Raw genomic sequence first — 15,000 nt, forward strand, 5'->3', positions numbered from 1 at the left:
TGTGTACATTCTAGACCACAGAGAAGAGTAGTGTATGTTCTAGACCACAGAGAAGAGTAGTGTGTATGTTCTAGACCACAGAGAAGAATTGTGTGTATGTTCTAGACCACAGAGAAGAATAGTAGTGTACGTTCTAGACCACAGAGAAGAGTAGTAGTAGCCTATATATGTTCTAGACCACAGAGAAGAGTAGTAGTATATATGTTCTAGACTACAGAGAAGGGTAGTAGTATATATGTTCTGGACCACAGAGAAGAGTAGTGTGTACGTCAAGAGCTCAGCTAGCCTCAAGACCTCAGCTAGCCTCAAGACCTCAGCTAGCCTCAAGACCTCAGCTAGCCTCAAGACCTCAGCTCCATCACACTCAATCTGTCTACACACACCATCGGCATTTAGCAGACGCCTTTATCCAAAGAGACTTATGACAAATACATTCATGTAAGCAAATCATCTATCCTCCAGTCATAGCAGGAAAAAGTAATCTATGCTCAGGCCTGGAGCCATTGGCAGTCCTTGTGCTTTTATTTTTTTACACTGGGGAAACAGTACAGGGGGGTAGTAGGTGTCTCAGGAGGGACAGTACAGGGGGTAGTAGGTGTCTCAGGAGGGACAGTACAGGGGGTAGTAGATGTCTCAGGAGGGACAGTACAGGGGGTAGTAGATGTCTCAGGAGGGACAGTACAGGGGGTAGTAGATGTCTCAGGAGGGACAGTACAGGGGGTAGTAGATGTCTCAGGAGGGACAGTACAGGGGGTAGTAGATGTCTCAGGAGGGACAGTACAGGGGGTAGTAGATGTCTGAGGAGGGACAGTACAGGGGGGTAGTAGATGTCTCAGGAGGGACAGTACAGGAGGGTAGTAGATGTCTCAGGACGGACAGTGTAGTACATCTGTGGACTGGCTTCTGGGACCCACTACTAAAAAATATCCACATGGAATATGATATTATGGTTAACTTGTTATATTGTTAGGGCTATTCCAAGATAAACAGTTTCCGTTTGAAACATTACCGGATGACGCCACCCCTGCTGCCGATGACATCCCACACATAACCACAGCCAGGCTAGGATTAAAACATCCGAAAATCGGATCTTGGGTAGGTGGTGACAAGTCATATCTTCCAATGACCTAATACACAATGGGCTCTTAAATGACAAGTAAGTATTCCACTGCAAAGGAGAAACACATGCCGGCGTCTGGTTTCACATGCGGCCAAACTGTTTGCCAGGACCAGAGACCTGGCTCATTATGTGGGCTGAGAGGCCACGCATACACACCATCATCAGCTGTAATGGTAGGATACTCTGCATGATGCAGTGACATTTGTGTGACAAGGGAGAGAGAGTTATGAGAACACGAGTCAGTGTGGACGTGTTAAAACACTGTAGTAGGGCATCATCATCATCATCATCATCATCATCATTCACCTCAGCTGTCGAGTTCTCTCTCTGGAGCAAAGACGATGACAAAGACACACACTCACACTCACACTCACACTCACACTCACACTCTCACACACACTCACACTCTCACACACACTCACACACACACACACACACACACTCACTCACACTCACACACTCGCACACACACACTCACTCACTCACACTGACACATACACACTCACACACTCACACACACTCACACACTCACTCACACACTCACATAATCACACACTCACACTCACACTCTCACACACACACACACTCACTCTCACACACACACACTCGCACACACACACTCACACCGACACATACACACTCACACACTCACACACTCACTCACGCACACACACTCACACATTCACTCACACACTCACACTGACACACACACACTCACACTCACACACACACACTCACACACACTCACACTGACACACACACACACTCACTCACACACTCACACTCACACTCTCACTCTCTCACACACACACACACACACACACACACACACACACACACACGCACTCACACTCACACCCACACCCAAACACACACACACACACACACACACACACACACACACAATCTCGCATCACTCACATTTTCCAGTTAGCAGTATGTTGGACTGATATCTGGCAGTTTACAGTTAAATGACACCACGTTGAATAACAGGCGTAAAGGGACAAAAGCAGATGCCGGAAATGATAAAAACCATTATAAAACAAAGAGTGTTGAAAAATCCCAATGAATGTCCACGTTCACCAGAGTATCGAAAATGAGGAAATGAAGCAATTTCTATTTCTCTGACTTCCATTTCAAGCAGAAAGCGACTCTGAATCTGTGAAAGGAGAACAGGGTCACACACACCCTCAACACAGACGCAGGAAGACAAACCACTGCAGTGTTCCCTCAGAACACAACACACACACACACACACACACATCAACACTCTCACACACACACACTACACAATCTGCTAGAATGTGGAATAGTCTAGTAGTTTTGTTTCTCTAGACCAGGGGTATTCAATTACAAATTCGGTTGGGCCAGATTTGAAAACCAAGAAATTTAGCTGGACCAGACTTACCCTGCTGACTTTCTTAGTGTGAGAAGTGACATGTTTTATTCTGAACAAGAGCAGTGACATTTGGCTCATAAGATGTCAATGCAATCCGAAGGCATTGGTGAAGAGTACTGTCAGTCAGGGAACAACGAGAGCTGCTTTTTATTTGATTTGAGATTGTTTATTAAGGTAAGCCCCTTGAGAAGAATCTTCTCATTTTCGAGGGGGTCCTCACATATAACAATACAAACATAATAGTAACGCATAACAAATAACAATACAAAGCACCTACACACACACTCACACACACAGCCCGTCATCACTCCACAACCCACCACTACAACCCAACCGCAATATATAGATGCAACAGTCAGATACATACATAATATAATTATCAGAAGACATCAGAAAGTAGTCGAATTGAGCAACAACAGAGAGCACATTAAAGGAAAATACAAATACAAACAACCTTGTGTTCATGTGTGAAAAGCTTGCTTCACAGGTGTATGTTGATCCAAACATACTGAGCACATGGATTGCTACTTTCTTAACGTTAGGGAACTGGTGCACTACAAAACTTCGCAGGTCCATTAGTGCGAAGCTCCTGTGCCATGGTTACGGATGACTGCATGTCAACAAGTTCGAGTATGGAAGACACCACTCCCTTTCCTCTGGTGGATAAGTCCCCTTCTATTGCAGCAGTGAACGGGTCTCTGGCAAAGCCCATCACCTCTGCGGGCAGAGCAAGTCCATCCAGTCGACCAGCAAAGTTCTCTTTCAACCTCGCAATGAAAACAGTCATCACATCTGTGATTTGTGCCAGGGATGAGACGCATTTGCGGAGCGTCGGAAAATGCAGCATTCTGCCGGTGCAGAAGTCGGCCGCGAAAAGGTCCAGTTTGACTTGGAACGCGCCTGTTCCACAAGATCAATCACAGTTTTGTCTCTGCCTTGTAGCCCCACATTTAGGTCATTCATGAATATGTCGCTCAGAAAGCAGACATCAGCCATGAAGTTGTCGTCCAGTATGCGATTCAAGTGTGTTTCTGCCTTCGTTTGCTTGCTGCTGCGGAGGAAAGTTGTAATCTCCTCTCTGAGATCACAGAAACGCTCCAGTGCCTTGCCTTTGGACAGCCACCTGACGTCGTTATGCAAAAGCAGCTCGTGGTGCTCAGCAGACATTTCTGACAGCAGCTTGCGGAATAAGCGATGTTGGAGGCTCGAAGTGGAGCGAATAAAATTAATTGTAGCCATTATCCATTGTTGGATAATTTTAAGCTCCCCGCTTAGTTTGTTTAGAGTGTTATATTCACGTTCTGTAGGCTACTATTGTAGACATTTCTGCATGAATTTCTGAACACTCGCGAAATACGTTTTTCTCTGCTTTTATGGCTGGGCCAATCGGGGGTCGCCTCTGGGCCGCATGCGGCCCCCGGGCCGCTAATTGAATAGGCCTGCTCTAGACAGACACAGACACAGACACAGACAGACAGACACAGACACAGACACAGACACAGGCACAGGGTGCGTTTCCATAAAACATTCTGATTCGCATCAGTTTGAATGGAATGGAATGGACTTTATTTGTCATTGCTACAGTACAGGTACCAAACAACGAAATTTAGGTTGTTTGGTACCTGTACTGTAGCAATGACAAATAAAGTCCATTTTGAGATGATTCGCATGAGAAATGTTATGGAAATGGGTTGATTCGCATAAACTCAAATAATCACCTCTAATTCACACAAAGTCGATACGCTCGCTTGAGGTGTTTTTTGCCTTATGCGAATCAGAGTTAATGCGCATAAAGTTTTATGAAAACAGGTAATTCAAATAAACTCTGACGTAGCGAATTTCAACTCACGTGACTCAGCTGTTTCTGGATTTAGCGGTTTTTAGATTGTGGTTAGGCTGGAAATTGTCAAACCCATCTGGCAACCCTGAGCGGAGAGTCTACAGATGGTATGTTTACAGATATCGCACTGCTGGAGATGCACACCACACTTTGTTAAAATAAATAAAGCTTTATTGTACTTTTAAAAAGATTTCGTATGTGTTTTTTGCATTGCATTTGGGAGAGTTCTTTACATCAAACTATATACATGTAAATACTGACAGAATACTCTGACGAAATGACGTTTTACGTAGCCTAGCCTATTCGCTCCAACCAAGTTAATGGAAACGCTCCACATTTCATGATTCGCGTTTCGAAATTCGCTTAACTTGTATGGAAACACAACTACAGACACAGACACAGACACACACACACACACACACACACACACACACACACACACACAGTGAATACCTACAGGACACTTGTTTATCTATGATATGATGAGCCCTGTTTATCATACGGACAATGTTTGTCTGTCCACACATTCCACATATCAACAAGACCACAGAGCAGAGTCTACAGTAGACAGGCTGTAGCCCTGACTCTCTAACACTACACAGAACAACGCACAAACATTCGCATTCAAACGTCGCCTCGTCAAAAAAACAAGAGAGCAAAACGATCATTTCTCCAAACACACAAACACAGACGACTCAACACAGAGCCACTCCTGTTCTCTACAGGCCTGTTCTCTGTGTGGTGGGTGGGAGGAAGGACAGAAAGAGAGAGAGAGAGAGACAGAGAGAGAGAGAGAGAGAGAGAGAGAGAGAGAGAGAGAGAGAGAGAGAGAGAGAGGCTGATATGTCAGGTCCTGTCAGTTCAGTACAGTGCGGGGTCTGAGCCCATTGTGGCTGTTTGGCTGTGAGTCCCCCGGGGGACACAGAGGGTCTTTGTTCAGGCCCATATTTGCATCATAATCTCTGAACCGTGTCAGCTCTGTGTGGCCCGGCCCACGGTGGTGGAGGTGGTGTGTGATGCAGCGGTAGTGGTGGTGGTGGTGGTGACCCATCATGCTTGCGGGCGTGGGTGATGGTGCGGGAGGGGGGGGGGAGGTTAAAAAGGCTCAGACGTCAGAGGCTATCCCAACAGATGAGGGCCACAGGGGGGGTGGTGAAGGCAGCTAAAGGCCCCGAAGGGTTAAAAAAAAAAAAAAAATCTGGTGGAGGATATCCTGACAAGAACAGACACAGAAAAACAGACACATAGACAAAGAAAAACACACACTGTGCAAACATACAGTACTGCGCACAAACACACACACACACACACACACACACACACACACATACACACAGTCCCCTGTGCTGCCAAGCCCCCCAGACAGAGTACAGCACACAGGCCACTGGCTCCCCTGTCCCTGGGTCTGTCTGTCTGTCTGTCCCTGGGTCTGTCTGTCTGTCTGTCCCTGGGTCTGTCTGTCTGTCTGTCTGTCCCTGGGTCTGTCTGTCTGTCTGTCCCTGGGTCTGTCTGTCTGTCTGTCCCTGTGTCTGTCTGTCTGTCTGTCCCTGTGTCTGTCTGTCTGTCTGTCTGTCCCTGGGTCTGTCTGTCTGCCCATGGGTCTGTCTGTCTGTCCCTGGGTCTGTCCCTGGGTCTGCTCCAGAGTGATAATGAGGACTGTGTAATCAGGGCTGCTGCTGTAAGTCGTGGGTGGTGGGCAGCAGACAGATCACTGTACTGGGCAACAATGGCTGCCTTTACACAGAGACCTGGCAACGTGAAACGCTCTGTTACTGATGCCTCACATGAGTCAGTCAGAGGAGAGAGGGAGAGGTGGGGGGGGGAGAGAGGGAGAGAGAGAGAGAGAGAGAGTGAGACAGAGAGAGAGAGAGAGACAGAGACAGAGAGAGAAAGAGAGACCGAGAGAGAGAGAGAGAGAGAGAGAGAGAGACAGAGACAGAGAGAGAAAGAGAGACCGAGAGACACAGAGAGAGAGAGAGAGAGAGACAGAGAGACAGAGAGACAGAGAGAGAGAGACAGAGACAGAGACAGAGAGAGAGACAGAGACAGAGAGAGACAGAGAGAGACAGAGAGAGGGTGGTGGTGGTGACACGTTACCTTCTCCACGTCGGCCTTCGTCACGTTAATGTCGGCGTCCATCTTCTCAAAGTACTGCTGTGCCCGGTCTGCCTCCTTACAGTCCCTCTCGAACCGCCTTTTACTCTGGGGGGGGGGGGGGGGGGGCGAGAGAAGTCAAACCACACACACCTCACTGATATACTACAGAATAGCCTAGGCTATATGACACATGCTAATATGTGGCACGGTCTGGTCATGTGGGCCGCAAGTCGGCAACCGTTCAAAACGTTCAGACTTTTATTTTGAAACACGGAACTACGTTTCGATGTCGTTGAGAATCCCAACACAAACTCTGCTAGTCAAGCCAAAATAATACTGCAACAACGCAAAGGATTGGGTGAGTAATCCCCCGCTGCTACCTAGTTAACTATAACACTACGTTACATTGTTAGCGGGCTCACAAAACAAGCTGTGTCAGTTGACTAGCGAGTGTGTCGCTCATTTTCGAAACGCTGAGATGCAATTTTCGAAAAAGAAAAGTCCGAACCTCAAACGGGGATGCCGACTTGCGGACCGACTGACCAGACCGTGTCACGTATGATGTTATTATTGGACTTGGAAGACGGAGAGGGAAAGACGTCACGTTGACAACGTGGACGCCATCTACTGTACAAGACCGGCGCTGTTCGTCTTCGACGTTAGTCAGCTACATCAAACAGGTCCCTGTCCGCTCAACCCCACTCACGGAGGCTTCTGACCCACTCCCCCCCCACTGACACAGCAAAAAAGGGTCTCTCACTCTCTCAAAGTCGAGACGGAAGATTAAATAAATGTTCGCGGAGGCCGTTGTTGCGCGAAAACCATCCGCCCATTCATCCGTCCCTCCCTTCGATCTCTCTCTGCGAACAGTCAGGGCTTGTTCTGTGAGTGTGCACTCTGAACCCGGCCTCGCACACAAGGAGATCATTGAATGCACACTGACCAACGAGGACCGTGTCTCTCTCTCTCTCTCTCTCTCTCTCTCTCTCTCTCCCACTCTCTCCCTCCATTACAGGGGTCGAGCGGAGATAAGGAGTGGTCCTGCACAGACTCAAACCTTCACAGGGATGGCCTCTCCCGTACAGAGAAAATAAATAAACGGACACTCCTTCCACTCCTTTGCTGAATTCTCCGCCCGTCTCCACTCCCGGTGGTGAATTCAGAGTACTTAGAATGCTTCATGAATAAGTGGTTGTCATCCAGAGTTCTGAGAGACTTCTAAACAACCTTCCAAGAGACTTCCAAACAACCTGCTTATTCTCTTAACGCAGGCCTCTTCGGCCCTGTTCATTAGATCACGTCTTAATCTGATTAGATGCATTGTTAAAAAAAAAAAAAAATCTATAGCTGCCATTGAGCAAAGCTAATGATCACATAAAAAAACTAAAAACATCAACAATGAATTGAGTGGTTGATCATTTGTCCCAAAACCTCAACTCAACATCATTGATTAATCGAATTGTCTCCTTCGGACCGGAAATCCTGTTCAGTCATTCACGACCTTTGAACTCTGCTGCCCTTTCTTTGAAAGAAAAGAAGGAAATAACGCACTCGTAAAAAAAACGTTTTGTAAGGATGAAATGGCTTTGAGAGGAAGGCTGTAAGAGTGTGAAGGGCTTTGGCAGGAAGACTGTATGAGTATAAATCCCTGCTTGATGATTTTTATTCAACAGCTCCATACTAATCCCCATATCTTATTTGATATCTTATTTTATGTTTTTAGGTTGTTGTTTTTTTCTCTCTGTAGCAATCTGAGATTATTTTTGAATGAAAAGTGCAATACAAATAAAATGCATTATTATTATTATTATTATTATTATTATTATTATCTCCATACCTCCATATCCCCATACCCCCATATCTCCATATCTCCATATCCCCATATCTCCATATCCCCATATCTCCATATCCCCATACCTCCATATCTCCATATCTCCATATCTCCATATCCCCATATCCCCATATCTCCATATCCCCATATCTCCATACCTCCATATCCCCATATCTCCATACCTCCATATCCCCATATCTCCATACCTCCATATCCCCATATCTCCATATCTCCATATCTCCATATCCCCATATCCCCATATCTCCATACCCCCATATCTCCATACCTCCATATCTCCATACCTCCATATCCCCATATCTCCATATCCCCATATCCCCATATCTCCATACCTCCATATCCCCATATCTCCATATCCCCATATCTCCATATCCCCATATCTCCATACCTCCATATCTCCATACCTCCATATCCCCATATCTCCATACCCCCATATCTTCATATCCCCATACCTCCATATCTCCATACCTCCATACCTCCATATCTCCATACCTCCATATCTCCATATCTCCATATCCCCATATCTCCATACCTCCATATCTCCATACCTCCATATCCCCATATCTCCATATCTCCATATCTCCATACCTCCATATCTCCATATCTCCATACCTCCATATCTCCATATCTCCATACCTCCATACCTCCATATCTCCATACCTCCATATCTCCATATCTCCATACCTCCATATCTCCATATCCCCATATCTCCATATCTCCATATCTCCATACCTCCATACCTCCATATCTCCATATCTCCATATCCCCATATCTCCATACCTCCATACCTCCATATCTCCATATCTCTATACCTCCATATCCCCATATCTCCAGCCCTGGTGCCATGTTCACTACCAGGTTTCATGACAGTATTGTAGAAGTTCTGAACACTCACCGCCTCAAGCTGCTTCCACGAGCTCTCGATATGCTGCTGGGCCTTACGTCCATCATGGAAATGCTGAGAGAGAGAGCGAGAGAAAAAGAGAGAGAGAGAATAAGGTCATCATGTTGTTTGCTTATAGGCCTACATATTTACGACAGCTTAAAAGGTTCACTCTCAGTCGATCAGGCTCCTGACAGACTCATGTGCTCACCATGAACAGAGCTGTCTCATATAGACACAAGCTATCAACACCATCACCACAGACACACACAGGACCTTATTAGAAACATATTTTAAAAAAACATCATATGGTCATGATGAACCTTCGCGACTTGAGCACTGCATGTCCAAGGGCAGAACAGAAGCCGATTGGTTACTGTGTAACACCACAGAGTCACGTGACCTGCCCAGTGAAATATGAGACGGTGGCGAGGGCCAAGCTGCTGAAGATTAACCTGCAGCTGGACAGAACACCCGTCTGGGTGACACAGGGCTGACCAGGGGGGCAGGAAAACAATTAGGTACTACTGAGGCATGACGGTGTGTGTGCGCGCGTGTGTGTGTGTACAAAAAAGAGAGAGAGAGAGAGATGGAAGGGTAAATGGAAATATATAAATAAAGCGATATAGGATTTAGAGTGAAGTCAGGAGAGGGTAGAGATACACAGTATGAAGACAGTTATGGAGTAAAGAAGCTAAGAAGCCAAGCGTGGCATATTGCGCTGGGCGAGATGGCAGCTGTCGGACTGGGCAGGCTCAGTAAACATGCTGGGTGCTTCTCTAAAAGGCCCCACTTGGCCTGCCCCCTCCAGGGAAGCAGAGTACACTTGGCCTGGCCCCTCCAGGGAAGCAGAGTACACTTGGCCTGCCCCCTCCAGGGAAGCAGAGTACATTTGGCCTGGCCCCTCCAGGGAAGCAGAGTACACTTGGCCTGCCCCCTCCACAGGGAAGCAGAGTACACTTGGCCTGCCCCCTCCACAGGGAAGCAGAGTACACTTGGCCTGGCCCCTCCACAGGGAAGCAGAGTACACTTGGCCTGCCCCCTCCACAGGGAAGCAGAGTACACTTGGCCTGGCCCCTCCACAGGGAAGCAGAGTACACTTGGCCTGCCCCCTCCACAGGGAAGCAGAGTACACTTGGCCTGGCCCCTCCAGGGAAGCAGAGTACACTTGGCCTGGCCCCTCCAGGGAAGCAGAGTACACAGAGTACACTATACTCTCCCATATAGTCAATCAGGCAAGTAAAATCATCGGCTCACCTCAAACCCCCCTGTCTGAAATCTACAACCGGTCACTAATCAGAAAAGCCACACAAATCACACAGGACCCCTCTCACCCCCTCCACCAATCATTTCAGCCACTTCCATCAGGCCGCCGTTATAGAACTCCACTGGCCCGGAAAAACACATATAAAAAATCATTCATTCCCACTGCAACCACCACCCTGAACATTTTAAAATAGGAAGCACACTGCATTTTAGCATTTTAAATCATAATACTGTTTTTATTACTATTCTTTTTAAATGACCAGACTTTTTAAATAGGCACTACATAAACACTGTTATATCTGTCTGTTTTATTGTATGTATTAATGTATGTGACCTATGTGTGTTTTAATGTGGAAACTGTATTCTTGAGCTGCACTTCTGCCTGTCAAAGGAGAATTTCTGTCACTCTGTGACAGACAATAAAGCATTCTTGAATCTTGAATCTTGAATCTTGGCCTGGCCCCTCCAGGGAAGCAGAGTACACTTGGCTGGGCTAAAAAGCCTGAGCTCACTGCCACCATCACAGTCCTTTTAGTGGGATTGCTTATAACATATTGAAACGTCAGACAACAAACACAATAAGACAATAGTGACCTGAAAACACTTTTTAATTCCTTTTAAAACATAATGTATAACATGATCAAAAGAAGAGAAAAGAACAATGAAGCAGTTTGCTTTCAAGTGTATGGAGGGATATAGCCTGCGCGGGGAGTTAGCCTGCACAGGGACTCAATAGCTGTGTTGCATATCGATGTCCTCCCCCCTGCAGCTCAATAAAGCCCCCAGGCCGTTATAGAGAATGAAAAGCCATGCAGCGCTTTGCGTTTCACTGGCATGTCAATGGTCCTAATCTAATGGCCCTGAGTGCCAGTAATTCTTCTATTCACCCTACGTGCGTTACACTCACACACGCTCACCAAACAACCCCACAAACAAAACAAAGCCAAACCCAGACGAGCGCAAAACGACACGGCCTATTTTCTTCCCATTCATTATTTACGTACACGACACTCCCAATATCGGTGAGTGGCTCTGAAAGCGGACCTGGTTGTAAAACCATAGTGAATCTTACTTCTCCCTTCCTGCGCTTCGCAGGAGGGGGAAGCTGAGTCGAAGGAGGAAGTCCTCAGCCGTTTTCAGAGGAAGTCCTTGGCTTCTTAAAGGGAACGGGTCACCCCGGGCCGGAGCCAGACGAAGGAGAAGCGCGTCGGTGCGGTGCGGTCACGTGGAGCCGTCGAGCTCACGTCAGAACGTGGGATCAAACGAGAGACGCTCCTGCTTGAAGGAGCTATTGGGTTTCGTCCAGTGATCCGTTATTCTTTCAGGGGTGCAAACTGGTGATGGCCCAAAAAGGTGACACATTTAGTTTTTGCGGCTAACCTTAGGGGGGGGGATAGCGCTAGCACTAATGGTGTTAAATAGATATCGCTAGCACTAACGGTGGTCTAACAGTGATGCATGTGTAAGTAGCGGCAGCCCTGACCTTAACACCTGCAGAATTACTTTGAAAACAGTTTACCGTGACTGTGTTCTCTGTGCTGTCTGGAATTTAACCTAGCCACCTGAAGCTAAAAGTTATTTCAACAGCAGCATAGTTTAGCAGACAGGGAGATTAGTTAGCTTGCGCATCATGTGACTTGTATGAGACGTAGACGCCCCCCCCCCCTCCCCACGCAAAATCATTTTTTGCAGATCTACACAATACACATGGATGACATATTTCGAGATAAAAACAGCTAATTTAGCAGAAAGGTGACACGTTTTCACCACTGTCTTTTCCTCAAACAGTCAAAGCGATGTTGCCGTGGCGGTGCGGTGATGACCTGCCAGCAACCAGCGACGTTGTTGTTATCGCCGAGCAAATCTTTTTTTTCTCTCTCTCAGTGACATCAACATCACCCGATGAACGTTTCACCAGGAGAGACGGCCAAGTCGCGATGTTGTTTTAGATCAACACGTACTCCGTCATCGTCATCAGAGATAAACACACCACACCGCAGACACCCCTCCCTAAACAGGCTGTGGGAGGACGGAGCACACACACATCTCCGCCAAGGAGGGGGGTTAGAGTATCTCTGCACCACAGATGCATATAGCCCAACACGTGCACCCCGTATGAGGCCGTTCATACTGACACATACAGAGTCTCTGGCATCCGTGTTTCATATGCAGTAAAGATGCAGGTACAGTATATATATATATGTATATATACGCTATAGGCTAGCCAGAGGGGGGGGGGGGGGGGGGGGGGGGGGGGGGGGTGAAGACAGTATGGTCTGTATTGTTCCTCTGTGTTTCTCTGTGTCAGCCTATAGCTATCTCTCCTTTCCAATTCACTTGGCCCATGTCCAGACGGACATTGCCGTATGGTCAACACACCAGGGGGGAGAAACCGATCCTCCCACACGCACATACACACACACACACACACACACACACACACAGACACACACACCCCATCAGAACAGGAACAGCATGTGACTGCTGGGGGGCTTGCCAGAGCGCTCACAGTTCCTTTCAACAGGTCAAAGACCTGAAAGCGAAACTCTCCCAGGCACCGGAGTGATGCAGAGGAATGCATACTGTATATAAAAATAAAGGAAAAATCGATATCATATGTAGTCGAGCCTCAAAGCTAGCGAGCCTCCGGCAGCCTTGACTGACGGAGCGACAAGCCGAAGCTGGTAGAACATCTTGTGAAACGGAGGAGCTGGAATGTTTCTCTCCTTAAAGACACATGTTTTCTCTCCCAGACACAAAAAAGGAATTCTCTGTGCTCGGTGTGCGTCCTGCCGTACAGCCGTGAGAGGAGAGTGAGCATGGGAGAGGAGAGGAGAGTGAACCTGGGAGAGGAGAGGAGAGTGAACCTGGGAGAGAGGAGAGGCCTGGGAGAGAGAGAGAGTGAACCTGGGGGAGAGGAGAGACCTGAGAGAGAGAGAGAGAGAGAGAGAGAGAGAGAGAGAGAGAGAGAGAGAGAGAGAGAGAGAGAGAGAGAGAGAGAGAGTGAACCTGGGGGAGAGGAGAGACCTGGGAGAGAGAGAGAGTGAACCTGGGGGAGAGGAGAGACCTGAGAGAGAGGAGAGGAGAGTGAACCTGGGAGAGAGGAGAGGAGAGTGAACCTGGGAGCAGGGTTTCCGTTAACCGGTAATTCCCGGTCTTTGTCCGGTAAAATTAGTGGAAGTCCGACAAGTTGAAAACTCGTCGGACATAAATGTCCGGTGAAAATAATTCCCTCTAACCATTTTCAGCTGAGCACCAAACACACACACAGAACACTGCCCGAGAGAGAAGGACCCGCCCCCTTTAGTTAGCCTATAGGCTATAGGCTAACTAAAGGGGGCGGGTCCTTCTCTCTCGGGCAGTGTTACACGAGTGTGTGTGTGTTTGGTGCTCAGCTGAAAATGGTGTCCCGAAGCGGAGCGCTTTAACTTTATCGCACAATAACAAGGATAACAAACAAAACGGACAACATTTACACTAAGATGGAGACAAACTTCAGCGATATGATCTAACAGCCGGTCTTCAGGACGACATACAGACCCGTATGAGCTTACAGGGCTATCCCCTATCTATCTGAGAAAAGGCATAGCCTAGCCCTAGGCTGTAACATCGAACGGAAATTAGCCTATACGCATTGCAAGTTAATTTAAAGCCTATTTATTTTCAAAGAGTTTTATTCTATTTTATTTTATCTGATAAAAGGCATATGAACGGAAATTAGGCTAGCCGTGTCACGCCAGAAGCCTACATGCTTGCACTGTTACTGTTCAATAAAATGTTATACATCTAGACATTGTGGTATTTCTTTATATACGTATCCCAGACTGCCTATCAATTGTTTCTCAATAAACAGTTATGTTCTCCCCATTGTCATACTCCCGAGCTAAACGAAATGCCTTCCCAACCAGCGAGACCTGGTTATAGAAATGACGTTGTTTTATTGATTTAAAAAAAAGGGGAAAACTGGAAAGAGAAAATAGAAAACTCACATTAATCCCAAACAATTTAACAAACTTCAGTTAACGTAATGTGGAGTCCGTTCATTGATCGATGCTGTCTGTTCAGTTCCCAGTGAGGCGCCCGTTCAGCGCTGGATTTGACGCATGGCATAGCGCGCATGCGTCAAATCATGTTATATTATTATATATTATATAGCTCGCATCTAATCGTATCGGATGAGAAATAGACATTAAATGGCATATATAGGCCGCTACACAACAGTAATCACCGCGACAAACAGCTATATTAGATTTGAAAAAAAGAAATATGATTTTGAAAAAAAAATTTTTTATTATATTTTAATATGATGACCGGAATATATCACGTTTGTCCGGTAAATCGAATTCGTCCCGGACACGATGTCCGACGGCAAATTTTTCTAACGGAAACCCTGCCTGGGAGAGAGGAGAGGAGAGTGAACCTGGGAGAGAGAGAGTGAACCTGGGAGAGAGAGAGTGAACCTGGGGGAGAGGAGAGACCTGGGAGAGAGAGAGTGAACCTGGGAGAGAGGAGAGGAGAGTGAACCTGGGAGAGAGAGAGTGAACCT

At 46.9% G+C, this 15,000-nt stretch overlaps 1 protein-coding gene across 1 annotated transcript in view; it reads right to left on the minus strand.

Annotated features, from left to right (window-relative positions):
- Window positions 1–15,000, minus strand: part of fnbp1b (formin binding protein 1b) — a gene marked incomplete at both ends in the record, with an annotated part of 62,299 nt that overhangs the window by 32,487 nt on the left and 14,812 nt on the right. The window contains 2 exons of the mRNA XM_080527951.1: window positions 6,457–6,561; window positions 9,201–9,263. Coding sequence (XP_080384077.1) covers window positions 6,457–6,561; window positions 9,201–9,263 — 168 coding nt within the window. The remainder of the gene's footprint in view (window positions 1–6,456; window positions 6,562–9,200; window positions 9,264–15,000) is intronic.

This window comes from Nansenia antarctica (genome assembly GCF_963989245.1).
Source record: "Nansenia antarctica genome assembly, chromosome: 4".
Classification (NCBI taxonomy): domain Eukaryota; kingdom Metazoa; phylum Chordata; class Actinopteri; order Argentiniformes; family Microstomatidae; genus Nansenia; species Nansenia antarctica.